The sequence below is a fragment of the Myotis yumanensis genome, unplaced genomic scaffold (assembly GCF_028538775.1).
Source record: "Myotis yumanensis isolate MYYU_CA2020_CCGP unplaced genomic scaffold, mMyoYum1.0.hap1 SCAF_7, whole genome shotgun sequence".
Lineage (NCBI taxonomy): Eukaryota > Metazoa > Chordata > Mammalia > Chiroptera > Vespertilionidae > Myotis > Myotis yumanensis.
This window is the reverse complement of record NW_027223758.1, coordinates 75220193-75242815: the sequence shown is the minus strand read 5'-3', so window position 1 is coordinate 75242815 and position 22623 is coordinate 75220193. Positions and strand designations below refer to the sequence as shown.

The 22623-nt window shown below is 38.1% G+C and overlaps 1 protein-coding gene across 6 annotated transcripts in view; it reads right to left on the bottom strand.

Moving 5' to 3' along the window:
- The window catches only part of KIAA1328 (KIAA1328 ortholog), a 160133-nt gene that overhangs the window by 90531 nt on the left and 46979 nt on the right, over positions 1-22623 (bottom strand). For 4 of the 6 annotated variants that reach the window (XM_070421012.1, XM_070421014.1, XM_070421013.1 and 1 more), the window contains one exon: positions 16521-16648. In XM_070421012.1, coding sequence (XP_070277113.1) covers positions 16521-16648 — 128 coding nt within the window. Of the gene's footprint in view, positions 1-14164; positions 14201-16520; positions 16649-22623 lie in introns of those variants that run through there. The other 2 variants (XM_070421016.1, XM_070421017.1) reach the window with 2 other exon arrangements.

Here is a 22623-nt window from a genome sequence, read left to right as displayed (position 1 = left end):
GGTTGAGAATTACAGCCATAGAGGAAATACAGAATGGACAAAGGAAAGCAGAAAAGATGAATAAACACAAGGGCCTTCCCAAACAGATGATATTTTTGGTTTTCACCCAAATCCATTTTACAATCGCTAAAAATCAATTATAACAATAACAATGATAACAATCTGGAGGCTGTTATATTAGTACTCACTGCATGTGAGGTACAGTTCTATTTCTTTAATATTTATTAACTTGTTCAATTCTACCAGATGCCCTATGAGTTATGCCAATTACATTTGCCCCATTTTGCTGATGAGGAAATTGAGGCCGATGTTACATAACTTGTTCAAGGTCACAGAAAGTGGTAGTGCTTACTGTGTAGGAACCCAAGCTCCAAAGTTCAAGCTCTTAGCTTGGCATTCAGGAGGAATCCTTGAGTAATCAGCAGAAAAATAGCGTGTCCACCAAACAGCAGACTCTAGAGCAGCCGTGGGCAAACTACGGCCCGCGGGCCGGATCCGGCCCGTTTGAAATGAATAAAACTAAAAAAAAAAAAAAAGACCGTACCCTTTTATGTAATGATGTTTACTTTGAATTTATATTAGTTCACACAAACACTCCATCCATGCTTTTGTTCCGGCCCTCCGGTCCAGTTTAAGAACCCATTGTGGCCCTCGAGTCAAAAAGTTTGCCCACCCCTGCTCTAGAGCAAGACTATAGTTATAAATCAATACCCTCAAATATGGCTTATGAAGTAGAATGGTGTAGCTTGTCAAATGACCACTTAAAAAAACTTTTACACACACACAATATTTAAAAACCATGAATTGTATTCTGGGATATAGCCAAATGCCTAACATTTCTAACTCATGGTAATGGTTGTCTATTTAGTGGTCAGGAAGGTAGTAATTTATTGTGGAGTGAACCAATGAAGTGTGTATAATATCTAACTATATCCTGTTAACAAGCATGGTAAAAAATAATTGAAACATGGAAATTTCCGGTTTTATAGCTGCTTCTTCAATCTATATTCACTTATATAAAAATGTCATAGTTAAGAGAATTTAAAAGTCAAATTACCTGGAGAAAAGATTCACATAAAGTTTATTTTCAGAAACTGATATTCAGCCTATTGCCATCAGAGTTGATTGCTCTTATATGTAAACTTCAGTCAGGTTTCTGCAGGTTTGAAAATACAGACTGACATTTAAGGCCTGTGTAATGAGTCATTAAAGAGAAATTAAAATGGGAACATTTCCACTTTGTCAGGAATATATAATTTGTTAGGATAATGGCAATACCAACTGCTTACAAGTTTCTTTTGTGCGTATTAAATAGATCATGCTAAATATATTACAGGGAAAAAGAGCTGAACTAGGGCTGGGGAATATGCTCAGATCACAATAAGGCCAGGCAACAGAACTTTAAAGGAAAATCATGCATTTTTCAAACAGCTATTGAGGTATAACTCACATGCAATAAACTGCACATATTTAAATTGTACAAGTTGATGAGTTTTGACATATGTGTGAAGGCCCACGGATCATCACCACGGTCAAGATAACGAACAAAACCATTATCCCCAAAGTCTCCTGTGTCCCTTTGTCATTGCTCCCACTTACTCCCCTTACGCCTGCATTTGCCCAACCAAGAATCTACCTTCTGTATTCAGCGATTACTCTGCTTTCTCTAGAGTTTTTATAAATGGAATTATATAATATGTTTGTCTTTTTAAGTCTGGATTCTTAAACTCGGTTTAATTATTTTGACATTTATTTATGTTGTTGCACATTATCAGCAGTCCTTTTTCATTGCTGAGTAGTGTTCCATTATATATATATACCACATTTATCAGTTCACCAGCTAATAACCTTTGGGCTGTTTCCAGTTTGAAGCTAATAAAGCTGCTGTGAACATTAGTTTGTGGGTATACACTAATTTCTCTTGAATAAATACCTAGGTAAAAGGGATGAATCACATAGTAGGTATATGGCACTTTCTTAAAAAGTTAAAACTGTTTTTGCAAAGTGGTTGTACAATTTTACATTCCTATCAGCAGTGAGTGCATGACAGTTCTAGTTCCTCCATATCTTTGTTGGACAGGACAAGCCTTTTTAATGCTGGCCAATAGCTAAATTTCTAATACATATGTAGTGGGGCATTATTGTGATTTTATGTTAATTTACCTAATTATTAATGATATTGAGCATCTCTTCACATGCCTATTTGCCATCTATATATTTTTTTTGTGTGTGAAGTATCTGTCCAATCTTTACCCATTGTTTTAATTCAGTAGTTTTTTCCTTATTATTGAATTTTGTGAGTTATTTATATATTCTGGATGAATCCTTTATCAACCATTCACATTCCAAATCTTTCAATCTGTGCCATGTCTTTTTATTCTTTTAACAGGGTCTTTTAAAAAACAAGTTTTTAATTTTAATGAAATTCAACTTCTAAATTAATTCTTTTATGGATGGTGCTTCTGGTGTTGTAGCTGATAAATCTATGACTAACCCAAGGTTGCTTGGATTTTCTCATGTTTTCTTCTGGGAGCTTTACACTTTTAGGTTTTACATTTAGGTCTATGATTCATTTTGAGGTGATTTTTATATATGGGATAAGTTACAGATCCAAGTTCACTTCTTTTGCATTGAATATGCAATTGTGAGACATCCATTTGTTGAAAAGATTATTCCTTCTCCACTAAATGTCTTTTTTTTTTTTTTTTTTTAATCTGAACAATAAAGATTTAATTTTTTTTTTTAAAAGAGATTTTTGCATAGCATTTTTTGTGTATGAGATCACACAAAAGTGCACATCAATCAATGGATTTTCAGAAAGTGAACGCACCCATGTAACCACCAAGTTAACAGATCAAGAAACAGGATGTTGCTCTTGCACTTTGTCTCACTTCTTCATTCCTTCTCCTTCCTTTTCACACAACCTAAGCCTTCATGTTCACACAATATTTATTATATACAACTGAATTGCATTCATGTTTTCTGTACTGAACTTTTTACATCATACACCAATTTCTTAAGCAGTTCTAAGCTAACTCTTTTCAATCATGCTTAAATATCTCAACCAATGTGACCACTGTATTTAAAATAGTCATATTGTATGACTGCTGGGGTCCAACCCCAACGGGTCCAGGGATCCCCAAAGGTGTGGACGGAGTCGGCGAAGAAGGAATGGCACGGGGTCAGCGTTCAGTTGATCAGCATAGCGAGGTTCTCCCTCCAGGATCTCCAGCGAAGTTCTGGTCAGGATCTCCAGCGAAGTTCTGGTTAGGAACTCCAACCAAGTTCTGGTGCCATGTTCTCTCGCTAGGTTCTCCAGCTAGGTTCTCCAGGTTCGCCAGCCAGGTTCTATCCAGGTTCTTTTGCCATGTTCTGTCTAGCTTCTCCAGTGAAGTTCTGTAGCCAGGTTCTGTCCAGGATCTTTTGCCATGTTCTCTGGCTAGGTTCTGGTTAGGATCTGATCCACTAAATGTCTTTTGCACTTTTATCAACTAATCATTTAGGCATATTTGTTTGGATCTGCTTCTGGATTCTCTATTTCACTGATGTGTCTATCTTTGTATCAACACTGCATTCTAGGTTTATAATAAGACTGAGAATTAGGCAGTGTTAGCCCTCTGAGTTTGTTCTTCTTTTTCAACATTGTCTTGGTTATTCTAGGGCCTCTACATTTCCATATCAATTTTATAATCAACTTGCCTTTTCTTTTCTAAGAAATTAGAAAAAACCTTGCTGGGATCTTGATTGGGATTGCACTGAATCTTTAAATCACTTTGGAGAGAACTGACATCTTTGGTATTGGCATCAGGGTGACGTTGGCCACATAGAATGAACTTGGAAGTATTCCCTCTTCTTTAATTTTCTAGAAGACTTTATGTAGAATTGGGATTATTTCTTTAACTGTTGGTAGAATTTACTAATGAAGCTACTGGGCCCTCTGGTTGATATTCCCACCTGTTATTTTACTAATATGAATTCTGAAATGAAATGGTGACTTCCTCTGAAAAGTTCCTATCACTTGCTCCTCACCAATTAGGTTTTCCTTGTTAGGTAAAATTAACTCCAAAGTAATAGTACTTCTCACTACCTCCTTTACCTTCACTTGGGCCAAACATTATTACATATTCTGAATTTATAACAATGAGTCTTCTAGCATATGCTCAATATTATAAATTTGATGTCCCTATTACTGTAATATCTTATTTCTATGCTAACCTTCACTCAGTTTTTAGGGCAGCATCATCTACTCCTATTTTGTTTACTACCACAATTTCATCACTTCCATATCTCTTTCCTATCATCTTTACCCAAATGCTTTTAACTGGGATACTACCAGCAGAATAAAGCATTTTCTTTATTCTTAAATCTTAAATCACTTGGAAGTATGCAATGACAGTCATTTAGACCTGATTTAAAGGCCCAATTTATTTCTCAGTCTGCTCACATAATACCTACAATTTATATCTATAATAGACATAAGAGCTTCCCTAGGGTGCTATAGGTTCAACTCTAAGGTTTCTAAAAATTAAGCATATTGGTAGGTATTCATGCAATCTTCTTTCAGACAATATTAACCTGCAGCTTTGAGGGAGAAAGGAATCTGTGGTTAAAGGCTCAGATGCAACTATGAAACCATATTCTTGAAGAACGAAACAAGGCAAATTAAAAACAAAAACAAAAAAAAAACAGTGGCAAGGATGAAGAGGAAAGATTTGGTGGTATAACCTGAAGACATAGAAATGGCCCCATTAGGCAAAAGAGTAGGTGCATAGTACATATATTTCTATTAATCTCTAAGTGATACTGATAACAAAAAAGACTGTAGAGAGATTAGACATAAGGAAAGTTATAAGTAGGTTAAAGTTCCAAGTCTGTATGTGATTGAGGCATATATAGACGAAGAAAAGAATTAACATAGCATGTCAGAGACTATCTTTAGAAAGGCTGCTTGTAAGGCTGGCCCTTGGCTGGCATTATGGCAACCTGGATTTTGGGAGTATTCCCACCATTCCCTAAATGATAAGGGTATTTTACTGTCCTAAGTGGTTTCTGTAAACAATATGGTTTATGCTCGACATGTGCTTTCTTTCTGGAAGTCTGGAAATCAATATATTCTAGATAGAAGGTAAATGATATTGAGCATCTATAAAACATGACTAGCTTCCAATAAGAACCCTGGGCACTGAGTCCCTAATGAGCTTCCTTGGTAGAGAATACTTCACATATGTTGTCATCATTAGATGTTGGAGGAATTAAATGCATCTCATGTGATTCCACTTGGACAAGATTTTTATAAGACTGTATCTGGTTTCTTCCAGACTTCACCCCAAGTATCTTCTGCCCTTTGTTGATCGTTTTGTATATTTTCACTATAATAAATCTTAGCTGGGAGCATTACTATTTGTCATAACGTAGTAAACCAACAAACTTGGGAGTGGTCTTGGGAATCCTGATACACCCAGTTTGTGGGTTTAATTGATTAATATAGTCCCTTACTTTAAAAAAGTGAGGTGAAGGTGGTACACAGTTCCAGTTGGGAGTCCTTCTCTTTGAGACAGTATTCTGAGTGTTCAGGCAAAAGCTCTGAGGGAAGAGGCACCGAACAAAACTCATTTATGTAACAGCATAAGGATAGAGAGAAAATAGTAGTCACTCAACCTGTCAAGCAGGCAGGCTTTCAGCAAACTCTTATTTCATGCCCAAAGCAGAGCAAAATGCTTAAGGTTATACACCTTTTGAAAGCTCTGATCACTGCAAAGGTATAAGCTAAACAGAGCAATAGACTTATGAATCAACAGAGCATTAAACTGAAAACGTTAGTGTGTCTTGGCTCAGTCTGGAAGAAGACTGAAGCTACCAACGTGGTTGGCTAACCAAGCAGAATAGTATTACCTGCCAATGCCACTGAGAGGCCTAATGATGCAGTGAAAGATGAAGGAGCAGGGGACTGAGGCTTCAAGTTGCTCCTTTGTCCATCAGTGCTAAACAGTAATGTATTCAGGGAGACACACAGTACCTTTTATGTTTACACTTCCGTTAGCCTACACTCTTAACATGTTGCCTCTACAAGGAGTATATTTATAGCTGACTGAATATAAAGCATGATTATCACTCTTAAAAAAGCTATTAAAGCAACCAGGATGATACCACATTCTTGGAATATTTACCAGAGTTTTCTTTTTATCGATGCTCCATTTAAAATGAAATAAATTTACTTAGCAAAACAGAAATCATTCACATGGCCTGGGAGATTAAGATCATATAACAACACAAGTCACACGCTGAGCTTGAAATCTTAAATTAATCTGACTGCTGCACTCTCAGAGATTTCCTCCTGCTCAGCATTCCTAAAATTTAGTACCATAAAAGTTAGAGCTGGAAAGAAACTTAGATAACATCTCGTCTATTCAAATGTGTGTCAAAAAAGACTTAATGTACTTCTCCTGTAGCATTTAGAGTATCTTGCATTTTTTTCTTAAATCATCCAACTACCGCATCCTTGTGTCCTCCTACCCTCCTCCTCCTTCTACACATCCATTGTGTCTCTTAAATCAGAAAAAGTCACTAACAGGAAAAACCCCCATCTACTTCAGTGAAACACCTGCAATAATATTTCATTTTGACATTAAAATTTTCATTTGATTTCATTCCTTAGTATTCAACAATAAAATTTTCTACCAACGGATAGGTGAAAACATGTGTAATATACCAGATTCTTTCTGAAAAGGACAGATCTCACCTAAACTAACAAGCCCAGCCATAACTAGTTCATCTCTTAAAACTGTCAGCTTGTTATGGGAACATATAAACTTCTCATAGCCAGGCTTCATCACCACCCAGAACTACACTGTCCAATATGGAAGCCGCCAGCCATGGGAAACTACTAAAATTTAATTTGTTAAGATTAACTTAAAAACTCAGCCTCATTAGCCACATTTCAAGTGCTCAACAGCCACACTGCTGACATGCTACTATATGGCAGTGCATACGTAGAGCAGCTCCATCATCATAGTTCTACTGGACAGCTGAGCTCTCAGAGCTATTCCACTTATAGGTAGCTGGATTCACAAGAGATCTATGTCTTTCTCTGTTTTGCTTATTTTCTATGACATCCTAATCCAGCAGCTTTCTATCATGGCAAAGAGTAAGCATATATCCAAGACACATATAAAAATACAGTAATTACAGTAGCCACATGGTAGGACTATAAAATTATTGGCCATTAATTCTAACTGAGGGGGACAAAAGCTTTAATTGGTTATTTTTAATTTGGGAAAGTTATTTAGAAACAAACAAGAAAAAGTACATTCACACTCATATACTCTTTAGACCCAGATTTACCTATTGTCTACATTATTTCCTTTCTATCATTTCCACATTCAGCACTTGCACATATTCATACATATATTTTCTGAAGAATTTGAGGGTAACTTTACACACCTCATGACCTTTATCCCTAAATATTTCAGTGAGCATTTCTTATGAATAGGAATGTTCTCTTACATAATAAAAGTAATTAATTTCAAAAATTTTACCTAATCCATCATCCATATTCTGACTTTATCAACTGACCTAATAATATTCTTTATAGTATACTATGGCCCGGTGCATGAAATTAGTGCGGGGGGGGGGGGGGGGGGCGGCGGGGAGTCCCTCAGCCCAGCCTGCACCCTCTCTAATCTGGGACCATGAGAGGGATGTCCAACTGCCCACCGGGATCAGGCCTAAACAGGCAGTCGGACATCCCTTTCACAATCCAGCACTGCAGCTCCCAACCGCTCACCTGCCTGCCTGCCTGATTGCCCCTAACCGCTTCTGCCTGCCAGCCTGATCACCCCCTAACCACTCCCCTACCCGCCCGATTGCCCCGAACTGCCCTCCCCTGCCAGCCTGGGTCCCTCCCAAACTGCCCTCCCTTTCAGACCTGGTCCCTCCCAACTGCCCTCCCCTGTTGGCCATCTTGTGGTGGCCATCTTGTGTCCACACAGGGGTGGCCATCTTGTGTGTTGGAGTGATGGTCAATTTGCATATTACCTCTTTATTATATAGGATTCCTCCAAATGTTACATGATAGACAGTCTAGGATCAGACACTGCATTTAGGTGTCATATCTCTTTTTTAAAAAAAATATATATTTTATTGATTTTTACAGAGAGGAAGGGAGAGGAATAGAGAGTCAGAAACATCGATGAGAGAGAACATTGATCAGCTGCCTCCTGCACACCCCACACTGGGGATGTGCCCACAACCAAGGTACATGCCCTTGACCGGAATCGAACCTGGGACCCTTCAGTCCACAGGCCAATGCTCTGTCCACTGAGCCAAACCAGGTAGGGCTAGGTGTCATATCTCCTAATTCCCTGTTAATCTAGAATATTTCCATTTTTGAAGTAGGCAGCCCTCTCCCTCCTTTATTTACTAGGAGGTTTGTCATTCTGTGCTTGTCTGATGTTTCCTTACGATTTAGATTTAGGTTATGCATTCTCAGTTGGAATACTGAATAGGTGATGTGTTACCAAAGTTTAACATCTGGAGACATAAGAGTCCACCTGTCTCTCATTGGAGATGTTAATTTTGATTTCCTGGAAACCTCCCCCCAACCCCACACACTGTATAATTACTGTTTCCTTTTACTCCCTCGCAATTACTAAGTAGTCTAAGGGGAGATGCTTAAAGGCCACACTGATAGCCTGCTCATGTAACGTTGGGCCCCTTTCTTTCATAAGTCTGATGTCCATATGGGAATACTTCCACACCATCCAGCCTTCTGTGTCCAAGGCAACTATGTAACGTTGCCTTGCATCCTCACCTCCACCATCTAATTCAATCAGTGTTCAAAGCTTGATCCCATCTTTCCCATGGTTTCAAAAGAATGATTTTCCAACTTTAGCACTCCTCCCACATTTTCCAGCTGGCCTTTCAGCATTCCACTGTAAATAAATCCGCCTTCCTCCCCCATCGATCCATCCATGTATGTATGCATGCATCTATTACTAATATTCATGAATTTCTATTACCTCCCCAATAGTGTATAACTCATTAAATCACTACTGTTCTTAATTATTTAGTTTATTTAAGTATGTTCTTATTAAATAAGATCATTCCTATATTGGTGACATTACTTAAATAGGAAACGATGACTGGGTTAACACAACCCCATATTGACTGGAAATATCAGGCTGATGCCTGATGATGAGAAAGTGAGGTAGGAGGAAGGAGGAGGAGGGGACACAGAAGGCTGGATGGTGTGGAAGTATTCCCATATGGACATCAGACTTATGAAAGAAAGGGGCCCAGAATAAAATCGGCCACAGGCTTTCCAGCTATGTCTGTTAGCCACAAATGGAAATGTCCTATTTTCTGTTTAGAAAATTGGCTTCTATTTAAGGAAAAACATATGGTTAATTTTCTTCTGTGCAAGAAAATTCCTGAGAAATCATGATGCACAGCAAAATGGGGCTAAAATAAATGGAAAAGAAAGACAAAAGTGGCAGCATAAGTTAAACATGAATAGAATCAGGACTATAGTTCAATACAAAATATGGTTATAGCTGCTCTTGTAACTCAGCAGCTTCACAATGACTCGCTGTTGTCCTCATCAGAACTAGAAACTATGTACCGTTGCCTTGCATCCTCACCTCCACCATCTAATTCAATCAGTGTTCAAAGGTCCTAAGGAAATGTGATTTTTTAAAAATAGTTAATTTAGAGCTGTAGAAAAGGGCAGACTTGTCATTAAATAACTACCCATGAAAAGGAGAAATCTCAAGAAGTCTAAAAGAATAAGAAGACAATTGCTTTTGTCTGTGAAAATTTAGAATTAAGTTTTCTGGCTGAGCATGTTCAAGATGACGATCACAAAAATTAATTTCAGTTTGAGTACGGTGTTCAGAGACAGAGAAAGTAGAATCTGAGTGACATCCTGCTGGTGGGAAAACAGAAAATGGCTCCTGCCAACAAGGAAAGCTCACTGAAACCCTGAGAGGATTTCTGCGGTATATGCGCCACTCAGTAGAGACAGCTTTCACATAATCTTCATTGTAAGGAGAGTTAGCTGGTGAGAAAAAGTAAAAAAGGAAAAAGGGGTGGGTGGGAGAAGGTTCAGCAAGGGGCAAACAAAGTGAAGAAAAATTGAATAAGAAAATAAGGAAACGTTAGAATAGAAAGGACCTTATACTTTCTTCTTCTCTTTCCCTCTGTGGTCTCATTTTCTGTATCTCAAAAAATGAATAATTAAATGACTTATCCAAGTGCACACGACTGAATTATCAGAAGAGTAAAATTAGAATCCCAATCCTATTTCCAACTAAGCAGCTGAAGTGCAACTGAAAGACCACTGACCTGGAGATCCCAAGGTTTAGGTTTGAATCTTTACTGCCACTGGGCATGAGCAAAAGTTGTGAGATTTCATGAACACTTTGAAAGAAACTCTGGCAGTCTAAGAAAAGTGAGTTAACAGATTTCTGTGAGTAGACACTAGGGTAGCATTAACCGCTGTAAGTTTATGTTAAAAAGTCCCAAAGTAGAACTCTAAGATGTAAGTGGTAAACCTACAAAAACCAGAGAGCATATAATTATCTCAAGTATTGCTTTTAAGTTTTGTTAGGTAGAACCAAAGCACCTTCTAGTCTAGGATTGAGTTTGCCCTTTCTGATGCAATACCCTTCTAAGTACTGTACCTGGTGCCAGACTGCTTGGTACAAACAAGATCTATTCCCAGCCTATGTAAGTTCCAAGAATTGTTCCCTCTTCTGGTAGTTCTTTCCCCCAGACTCATTATTCTCATACTTATGCTTGATCATTAACTAGTTTAAAATTAGTTTGAAGTACCCTCTTACTGCAGCTCTCCCCTCACTGGTTTTCTGCTCTGCAATCTCACCCCACCTTGGTCTCCTCAAGCTCCCAGCTCCATCTTCTCAGCTCATGGAGACCACCTGTCTCTACTTGGGCTCCTCTACCTGGGTAGCATCCTCAGGCAATTGCATGGCTCATGTAGTTTGTTGTCTGGAGGCAGAAGTCCTGGAAGATCTTTAAACCAGGAATGAAAACCAATTTTGTGCCAACTTGGATGGACTAACAGTGGCTATTGGGACTGTAATAAAGATTCTCAGGTCATCTCTGTGTGACAGGAAAATAGCAGCATGCACACCAGCTCTTAACTTACAACTCCAAATTGCACTAGACTACATCTTTAATTCTATGATTACTAAGTAGATATGGCAAATGACTCTCAACTAAAGAGAACTCAAAAATATTTTTTAAAACTGCAGGGATTGTAGCTCCAAGATTCTATGGCATAGAGCAGGGGTGGGCAAACTTTTTGACTCGAGGGCCACAATGGGTTCTTAAACTGGACCAGAGGGCTGGGAAAAAAGCATGGATGGAGTGTTTGTGTGAACTAATATAAATTCAAAGTGAACATCATTACATAAAAGGGTACGGTCTTTTTTTTTTTTAGTTTTATTCATTTCAAACGGGCCGGATCCGGCCCGCGGGCCGTAGTTTGCCCACGGCTGGCATAGAGTAGTGGCAGTGGAAGTAATGAGACATATATTTAAGTAATTTTGGCACAATCACAGGTGAAGACCTTTATTTAGGGATTCTTCCAAATGCAGGTGAAAGGAAATAATATAAGCTTCCCTAAATGAGTAGGACAGACAGAATGATGGAAACAAAAGCCAGAGAGGAATTAGAAATTGAAAAGCATCTAGAGACTTGGTGGAAAATAAAGAGAAGCCAAAGAATGGAAGGGGGAAAGAGAAACAAGAGGAAATAATGAGCAGCAACAGAAAAGGAACCAGAGAGAAACAATACTAATAAAATGGAATATAATGGCCAGATGAGAACAGCAGAGATTCATTAATATCCACTGCTGCTGGCTAAAAAGTGATAATGGTTTTATCCATTTTATAGAAAATGGAGAAATCTCAAGAACATTCCAAATTTACCTTTGTACATTTACCAAAAAAAAAAAAGAGAGATAAGAAAAATAATAAGTTAGACCTGAATACTAACATTTTAAAAATACAGCTATTCAGATGCTGCCTATGTTTTATCATAATACTAGAGGCCCAGCACGCGAAATCGCGAGAGACCAACCCGCTGCGCCGGCGGGACCCAGACCCCTGCCACGCCACAAGACCCAACAATGCACCTCCTGGTGACCGGTCGTTTGGTTGTTATGCCATTACGGCATTACAGTCACTCTATTTTTATAATATAGATAAGGAGAAATGAGGATAAACTAACATTTCTAAAATGGTGCAGCCTATCAAATACGACTGAAATAGAAATTATAAGATCACAGTTTGAGGTGACACTGTTTAAGCTCAGGTTCACAAAAAAGAAATACCATTCAATTATGATAAGAAAAGTCATATTCTAAAATGTACATTGGTCAAAACCATGGTTACGAGATTCTCCCATATCCAAGACTAAGGCTACACTGAGCACTGTTTCTTAAGATAAGGAAATGGAGTAACAGACACACACCAGTGAAATATCTCAATCTACACAGAACAAGTGAAAAACCTTTGTAGAATGCACCATGAAAAACTTGTAATGATTTCCAAAATGAATGTAAAATGCATTTATCTTTGAGGCAAAGCAAGAAAGAGAATGGAGAAAAGCAAAGAACAATTCACCTTGTAAATGGACCAATTTCTTTTCAAGGAAATGGCAGAATTTGAAAAAGAAAATCATAAGACAGGGCATTCTTCTGTAGAACTATGGATTTAATAATACTATAAGCAAAACCTGTAATATGCAATTTGAGCCAGATGGCAACCAATGCAAAGAAGAAACAGAACAAGTCCCTCAAAGTCAAATGAATGTCTCATGAAGAATGAACTGCTGCCATCTCCATCACAACATCTGGAGATGAGGTTTAAAAAACACACACAAAAACACACACACAACTTATTTTGAGAGCAAATTAAAATGTATGTTTACCTGACATTGTGGCTACTCACAGGAAAAGCAAATCGTTTCCCACCATCTCTACTATACTTGTGCTCTGGTACTCAAAAACCGTATGTCAGATTAAGAGCCAATGAAGGTTAGCCATAGAAACAAGGACATTTAAAGCAAACATTTTTTTTAGCTATCTTAAGTTTTTCTTTTTTTCAAAAACAATAAGGCAGACTTGCTAGCTGTATGACCTGGGCAAGCCACTCATTCTTTCTATCTGGGGTTCCTCTTCTATACAACAGGGATAATACCTCACAGGGTTACTGTGGGAACTAAATGATTTAATATGTGTTAAAAGCTTAGAATAGTACCTGGTGCACAGTATGCACCATATAAATATTTGTTACAAAAAAATTAAGATATATATATATATATATATATATATATTATATATATTTATCTACTGATGGACATTTGGGCTGCTCCCAAATCATGGCTATTGTAAATAACACTGCAATAAACATAGGAGTGCATATATTCTTCCCGAATTAGTGTTCTGGTGGTGTGTGTGTGTGTGTGAAGGGATTGAGCAAAAAAGAAAAGAGAAAAAAATCATGGACATGGACAACAGTGCAGTGATCGCTGGGGAAAGGGGAGGTGGGATGGGGGGAAGGGGGTTGAAGAGGGTATAGTCAGGATAAATGGTGGTGGGTGGAAACTAAAATAATAATAAATAAGTTATTTATATAATTTTTATTAAAAAATATTTGAATCGCCCTGACTGGTTTGGCTCAGTGGATAGAGCGTCGGCCTGCGGACTGAAGGGTCCCAGGTTTGATTCCAGTCGGGGGCATGTGCCTTGGTTGCGGGCACATCCCCAGTGTGGGATGTGCGGGAGGCACCCGATCGAGGTTTCTCTCTCATCGATGTTTCTGACTCTCTATTCCTCTCCCTTCCTCTCTGTAGGGGATCAATAAAAATATATTTGAAAAAAAAATATTTGAGTCAAACCCTATGTTAGGCTCTGAGTGTACAAAGACCAATACATCAGGATGAGAAGACAGGTGGATAAACAATCATCACAAAAGAACAAGAACGATGCGGTGACAGAGATGAGCACAGTCCACTTGCGAGTGCACAGAGGACATTGAACTTAACTGCGTCCTCACTGAGGCTGAGTCTTCACAATGACGCCCTTCCTAACCGAATCAGACTTGGCCATATTTACCCAATTCCCACAGGAGAAGGTGCCTACCTTTGTCAGCGAAGAGAAGCTCGTCACAAAGAACAAGTCAGGTAGCATAGGAAACAGGTGACAATCTCCTCTTAGTCTTCAAAACAAAACGTGGTTTCCCTCTCTAGGTTTAAATGGCAGAGCCTACAAGTAGCCTTTCACTCTCAATTTCATTTTCATTGTAAACAAGACATAACCTAAAACTTGGCCACCAGGTACTTCTTGAAAATATGGTTTTAAAATTTCCTCAGCATTAAGACAAAATGAAAATTCAAGTATCTTTTTTTGAAGGCATACTATTGTCTCCATATACTTGACCAACATTTTCATTCTAGTATTTGTGATTTTTTAAAAATTTTTTTTAGTTTTGCCCCTCAAAGTTAAGGTTAAGAAGGGCAGTGTTAACTCTGGTTGGTCTCTAGAGAAACCTCCAAGATTCACTATGTTAGATTCACTAATCCCTGAGAAAGTTTTCTTTTCCCCAGTTTCAGAAATAGAAAAAGGCCTCTTTATCTAGATTCTAGATGCCTTGAGAGCCTCTAGTGCTGATTTCTTGACTGTCTATCCTTAAGGTCATAAGACTTTATGCTGGCCACTGAAAGGCCCCTTCACCTCCCCTCACATACCCTTGGCAATGGGCTGCCCTTCATTTCTGTGTCCTCTAACACACCTATGTCATGTAAAGGAAGGAAGGGAAAACGCCAAAACAAAAGTAAAACATCTGATCTTCATGCTACAATTTTCTCTGTCTCACCGGGAGCAATAGGCAATGACCACCTTAAAAACCGCCTGCTGTTTTCAAAGTGGCAGGAAAAATCCAGATAAACACAATCAAGACTGACTGTTCCTCTTCATTTTACAGCCTAGGTTTTCAGAAAACAGAACAAAAGAAAGTATTTCAAATTAGAATACAAATAAACCATTCATACTTTGGCCATTTTTTATAGATGTTGTGACTTCAAAAGACACGGGCGGAGGGGGGGGAAGTGAGCGCATGAGGGCGGGGGGCAATGGGGCGATAAGGACGCATATGTAATACCTTAATCAATAAAGAAAAAAAAATTTTAAAAATCTAAGTTTTACCACATTCCAGCAAAATTATTTTTCTTTTCTTTTTTTAAGTTTTCCATATGTCCAAACTTTAGGTTAAAAACTGGAGTTTTCTTGGCCAAAACTCTTAACCCACATGAGGCAGCTCAGCTGCCTCTACGTTGAACAGCAATGGTGTCCTTCAGAAGGGCTGCACAAAGCCATTCGGACAGGATTCTAATTCAGAGGGGAGGATAATTCCTGAGCACAATTTCCGTGCTTTAACACAGTAGGAATGACTTTGACTGTACTACACATTTTTTTCTAAAATGTTTTAATATACAAGACTTATCTTCATCCATTTGAAAATTTAAATTCATCCATGAAATAAATTCCTGGAGAGCAAGAAGTCAGTCTGTAAAGCTTATTTCACATCACAACTGGCGAAGTTCTGAAACTTCACTTAATATACCATTTGATGAAATGTATGTACATGTTTATCTACAAACACTCTCATATATTTATGTGACTAATACATACACGCACAAACATAAAATCATGCAAAATATTTTAATTTTATCCAGTTAAAGCTTTTGTAAGTTACCAAGTCACTTTTATGATTCTAAAAATTTAAGCACGAGTTAGGAAGGACTTATTAGTGTTTTCCTTATGGACAATGAGTAACAAACAGGCACAAACAGGCCACCTGATCTTCATTAAGCAACAGAACAGTAGCCTGCTTTACCACTCCTGCTGTGCTTTCACACAACCAGGAGCGTCCCACTGACCCACAGCTGCTTCCCGACACTTGGGCCCCAGGAACAGGAGAGGAAAGGGAAAGAGGGAAGTAGAAGACACCAGCTCACCCAACCAGTGTGGCTCAGTGGTTGAGCATTGACCTATAAACCATGAGGTCACGGTTTGAGTCCTGGTCAGGGCACATGCCTGAGTTGTGGACTCCATCCCTAGTGAGGGCCGCGCAGGAGGCAGCCTATCGATGATTCTCTCACCATTGATGTTTCTATCTCTCTTTCCCTCTCCCTTCCTCTCTGAAATTAATAAAAATATATTAAAGATTAAAAAAAAGACACTGGCTCAATCACATGCTGCACTTCCATGTTTTAAGACAACATTCCAGGGTGGGGCAAAAGTAGGTTTACAGTTGTGAGTACCCGAAACAGAGTTTGTATATTATTATTTATTAACTGTTGTATTTTTCATACAAACAACTGTAAATCTACTTTTGGCTCACCCTATATATACTGTGAGACAAAGTAAAAGGCAAATGACTCCTTTGATGTCATGCTGATCCAATAAAGACAAGAAAGGTAAGAATAAAGACGCTTACCTGTTGTTCCTGCATTCTGGCAGCATCAAGCACTGAGAGAGACACGGTGAGCTTCTCTTGCTGTTCTGATAGATATTTTTGATAGTGGCTTAGAAGATCTTGGCATTCTCTATACTGCAGCTGAAGAGGTGAGATTGCAAATTAAGGGGAAAAAGACCTAGTAAATGGATTCAAAGTGCATCCATGAGTGCTGCTCTGCAGATCCCAATAAGCAGAATAGAGACAGAAATGCACCCATATTAGGTGAGAGTGCAGGTAAGTGCAGTCTTCAGATGAACACAATAAAAGTATTCCACCCCCACCAATGAAATAATATTCACGAAGAGTAGCAATGAGTATCTCATTTAAGAGACATTTCTCTCTAAACATTTAAATTTGAATAAATAAAAACAAATGCAAACACATGCAAAAGAATGAGGTTGGACTTCAACCTCACATCATATACAAAACTAACTGAAAAGGGATCAGTGATCTCAATGCAAGAGCTAAAACTATAAAACTCATAAAAGTAAATCTTTGTTTCTTGGATTAGGTAAGGACCACTTAAAAAACAGCAACTAAAGAATAATTCAAAAAAAAAAGAATAATTCAGCAAATTGGACTTCAAAATTTAAAAGTTTGTGCTTCAAAGGAAGAAATTAAAAAGACAATCTCAATGAGAGAAATTATTTGCAAATCATATATATAAGGGACTGATATCCAGAACATAAGAGGACCTTACATGACTCAACAATAAACACTATTAACCTAATTAAGAATGGGCGAAGGACTTGAATAGACATTGCCCCAAAGAAAATATACAAATGGCCAAACAGCACAAGAAAGGATACTTAGCATCACTAGCCATTAGGGAAATGCAAATCAAAACCACAACGAGATACCACTTTGTATCTACCAGGATGACTATAACAAAAAAGACTGACAATAATAAACACTGACAATAATATGGAAATATGAGAACCTTTCTCCATAGCTGATGGGAACATAAAATGGTGCTGCTGCTTTGGAAAATAATTTAGCAGTGTCTCAAAAAGTTGATAGAGTTACCATGTGAGCCAAGAGAATTGAAAATATGTGCCCATGTAAAACTTTGTACATACATATTCAAAGCAGCATTATTCATAACTAGAAACCCGATGCACAAAATTTGTGCAAGGGGCTCAGCCCTTGCACCCCCGGCTGCCACCTTGGTCCTTGCAGCCCCGCCCACTTGTCATTCCGGAAGGTTGTTCTGCCATCCAGTTTCATTAGCATATTAGCTCTTTATTATATGATAGTAAAAAAGTGAAAACACCTAAATGTCCACCAAGTAATAAATGAATAAATAAAATGTGGTATATTTACTAGTATGCAATGGAATATTATTCAGCCATAAAAAGAAACAAAGTATTGCTACATGCTACTAAATAAATGAACCTTGAATACATTACACTAAAGAAGCCAGACACAAAATACTATATATTATATGATTTCATTTATATGAAACTGTTGCTCTTCTTTTTGTTTGTTTTGAATACCTCTTCCAATAAGCTAGGACAGTGGTCGGCAAACTGCGGCTCGTGAGCCACATGCGGCTCTTTGGCCCCTTGAGTGTGGCTCTTCCACAAAATACTACGTGCGGGCGCGCATGTACAGTGTGATTGAAACTTCGTGGCCCATGCACAGAAGTCGGTATTTTGTGGAAGAGCCACACTTAAGGGGCCAAAGAGCCGCATGTGGCTCACGAGCCGCAGTTTGCTGACCACAGAGCTAGGGGAAAGAACAGTACTCAGTTCTAAGGATACCAGGTCACAATAACAGTTACATATATCCATGGCCACTTTCTGTTCCCTTCTCCAACTTTGTTAAGTACCTAGTATATGAGAAAAACTGCAGGGAAGAAAAAGAAATGTCCAGGACAGGCAAATCCATACAGACAGAAAGTGCATTAGTGACTGAAGGTCTGGGAGGGGTGTGGGGGGTCAGGAAGCAACTGCTAACGGTTACAAGTTTTATGGGGGAGGTAATAAACATACTCTGGGAGTAGATGCTGTCTTTAGGAATACATCAAAACCATTGAGTCATATACATTATAAGGGTGAATTTTATTATACATGAATTATATCTCAATAAAGCTGTTAGCAAAAACAAATCCACAGAAAACAAATACAGGGTAGAAGTGATTGTATTAGTCTGGTAAAAATAACTACTGCCTAACTTACATGCACCGGGACACTAGTATTAAACATAAAGAAATATAATTAGATTTTTGTCTTGTTTGCTTGGTTTTTGAATACTGTTAATTAAGTCAGTGTTTCAATAATAAAACCATCATGAGGACATTTTCTGTCCATATACCTTCTTACATTTTTTACAGTCTAGTACTGTGGTCGGCAAACTGCGGCTCACGAGCCACATGCGGCTCTTTGGCCCCTTGAGTGTGGCTCTTCCTAAGCCTTAGGAGTACCCTAATTAAGTTAATAACAATGTACCTACCTATATAGTTTAAGTTTAAAAAATTTAGCTCTCAAAAGAAATTTCAATCATTGTACTGTTGATATTTGGCTCTGTTGACTAATGAGTTTGCCGACCACTGGTCTAGTATGAAGAACATAGCAACCTAACCTGGGGTACCTTTTCCAACAGCTCCTCAAACTTGTCAAGTGCTCAGGATGAAGATGATAAACATAAAAGGTCACCTAACTGTGTAGATCAGGTGTCTGGGAGACAGATAGTTCTATCCAAGAGTCTGTTCCTTACTTCTCATTGTGGAAATTTCCTCCCAAGGCCCATATTTCTTTCAGATCATTTCTGAATCTCACCCTTACACTTAATTATGTATGCTATTGGTATAAAAATTACTGTCCAATGAGATTATTCTGTATAAATACTTTTACAACAGGTCATCATGATTAAAGTGGGAATAGTATTTCTTAAATGTCACAAATGGTGATTGGTTTCAGTATTCCGTAACATTTTCATAACCTAATCACCACTTCTGGGCAGATTCCTGTTCTAATAACCTTGTCAATCATGACTGCATAAATAACCACTTGCTTCGTTATTCTCATTATTAATCTTTAGCAAAAAAGGAACCAGAGATGGCTTGTAGAAGAGGAACTGGTTCATAATGAAAGGAGAGGTTACTAAGCTCAAAGAATACAGTAATTAGAAGAGTTTGTTGAATACGCTGCATCTTAAAAACAACAGTAACAACAACAGACTGAACGGTGATCTAAATAAGCTTAATATTTTTTCAAAGTCAACCTATATCCAGCTATGAGGGCAGGTAATGAAACACATACTTATAATAACATCTGATGAGAGTAGTGGCAAGAATATTATGTAGTGCTATGCTAGCACTTCCTAAGAGGACTTAAATGACCGAGGAACCACAGAAAACCTCTTGTAGAAAAACTGTTCAAATTGAGAGAAGAGGACCAGTGTAACAACATAAAGGGCAGGCAGAGAAAAAGGAATCAATGAAAAGATGTGGTCAACTGTGTCGAATGCTACAGTGGCCATACCAGTTAAAGACTGAAAGTAGAGGAAGCTACTTGAGGAAGCTACAAGTGTGACATTTCTTAGGTGTTCACCATTTCCCCCAATGTTTTGATAGACAAAAGTTATGTTATTTTCATATCAAAGAAAGAAGCTCCTGGACAGAAAGAGATGTTTTATTTAGGGTCACCTTGAGATACAAACAGCTGACTATGAGGCTGAAACTTGAAGCTGTCGATTTGTCACCGACTCCCAGGGAAACATAGAAGTTCAAGATTTTCACTGGGGCAGGTACACATAGAAGTTCAAGATTTTCACTGGGGCAGGTACTCCTTTCACTCTGAACACCCACATACCATATAATATAATATATAAAGACAGCATCTAATATGTATGCTGCTTATATTTGCCTGCCCTCAGTGTGACAAAATTCCTACTTATCCTTTCAAACTTGTTTTTATTTCATCTCCTTCTCCAAGCTTTCACTGACCTCCCAGGTAGAGTTAAGCACCTTTCTTTTAGTGAATGGTGGAGAGCTAAAATTATTCAGTTATATTATCATTACCTGAAGTGGCTTGTATGTTTTCGGAAATCACAGTATATTAATCTTGGTATCTTTCTAGAACACAGAAGACATGCCACAAATGTTAGAGGAATGAATAAAGGAATCAAGGCAAAGGAGTGCCTATTGAATTTCATGTTAGCTTTGAGTTTAGAATTGAAACAAACCAGAGACAGACCATGTGGTCTTTAAACTAGCCAAGAGGAAGGCTAAAAATACTGACTCATTAAAAATTTTAAATTGTTCCAATCTCACAAGATTTTCCCATCTGAAGCAAGTATGCTTTCCGACCATGCCACATTTTCCTCACAGGCATGTCCTTTTCTCTCCTTTCAAAATCCCTGCAAGTTCTCTGACATGAACACTAAGGTCCAAATAATATATGTAGTCTGGTACTCAATGATAATATATGCAACTGAAAATTGTTTGTTGGTAAAATAAAAACTGATGCCAGATGAACTGATTAGCGGAGGTAGACAAGAGTGTATGTACACTCTTTTATTAAGTTGTGATCTCTGCTGGAATACAACCCACTGATACAAGTCTGAAATTCCCTGTTAATTAAAAGAGAAATTTATGGCAAATTCCTTGCAAAGCCACTGAGTTTTTCAATTTCCTGATGATAGTTATCACTGGGAAGGAGAAGAAATCTCTAAAACAAACAGGGGAAAACTCAATGTTCTGGATACTTACAAAGGGAAAGAGTCAAGTGCCTCACACCCAGTTTCTTCTGGACTCTACTCAGTCAGTCTGTTTAAACAGCAACAAACATGTGAGCCATAAAGAGATGTCTAGTTAGAGTAATTAACTTGCTTTTTTAGTTTTCTAAGCATTATATTCGCCATCTTGTTTCCTGGAGAGTTACAGACAAGGTAGAGTAGAAACATACTTGGAACTGAGACTATTTATTTATTTTTATTTTTTAAAATATATTTTTATTGATTTTAGAGAGGATGGAAAAGGGAGAGACAGAAACATCAATGATGGAGAATCATTAATCGGCTGCCTCCTGCAAGCCCCCTACTGGGGATCGAACCTCTAACCTGGGCATGTGCCCTTGACCAGAATCAAACTTGGAACCCTTCAGTCCGCAGGCCGACACTCCATCTACTGAGCCAAACAGGCTAGGGTGTAACTGAGACCATTTAGACTGTCTTTTGCTCAGATCATTAGACCCTGAGGTTTTTCAGGAAAACAACTACACAATAAAGACCCAAGGTTAATTTCTCCAACTTTAAAGGTAAGGACCCTAATTTAAAAGTTCATATGCGGATAGCCTAAAAAGCAGGCTATCAATGTGCCACACTGATCAGACTTTTTATTTTTTTTACAGTTTTCTTTTCATATAATACTCTGCATATACATTTTAAAGCATTCCTGGTAGACATTAAAGACAAGGTTACAAAAACATTTCTATTGAAAACCATGCATTTTCTCTTGCTTCTAACCTGCTTAAAAATTTATCTTTTGTTTAAAGGTTCCATATTTCAGCTAGATCTGAAGAAATGTTTTCTCCATTTGGAAGCTGCTTTAAATCAATTCAGCCTTTTTTTTAAAGTTGCAGGCACTAGCCTAGAATTGTAGGGGGATTTGGGGGGGAAAGGCTGTTATCACACTCCTACCCCAACCAGAAGTTACTTTATAAGGTGAACTGCAGTAACAAAGATTAAACTCTTGAAAATTTCCAATTTCAGAACAGGTAAATGCCTGACAATACAGACCACCGAAAGCAGTCTGCACACTAAGATTTCTAGACTCTGACGAGAAACTGTGTGTACAATGCTTTGTGAAGCAGAGCTAAACACGCCAGGCTGGGCCTACTAGCTCCAGCCATGGGGAACAGGCTGAAGCGTCTTAAGAAGAAGCCATCTCATTCTGCTCCCTATCTTCAAGCGGAAGAGCTTTGTTCTTTTCATTAAATTAAAACCCTCCACAAACTGTCAATATCAATATATATGATACCTCCCTCTCTTCAGACTCCTACATTTGTCTATTTGAACTATTTATGCTGCTATATAAGACCATTCATTTCTGAGTGGAAATGTAAACTGAATTTAAGAG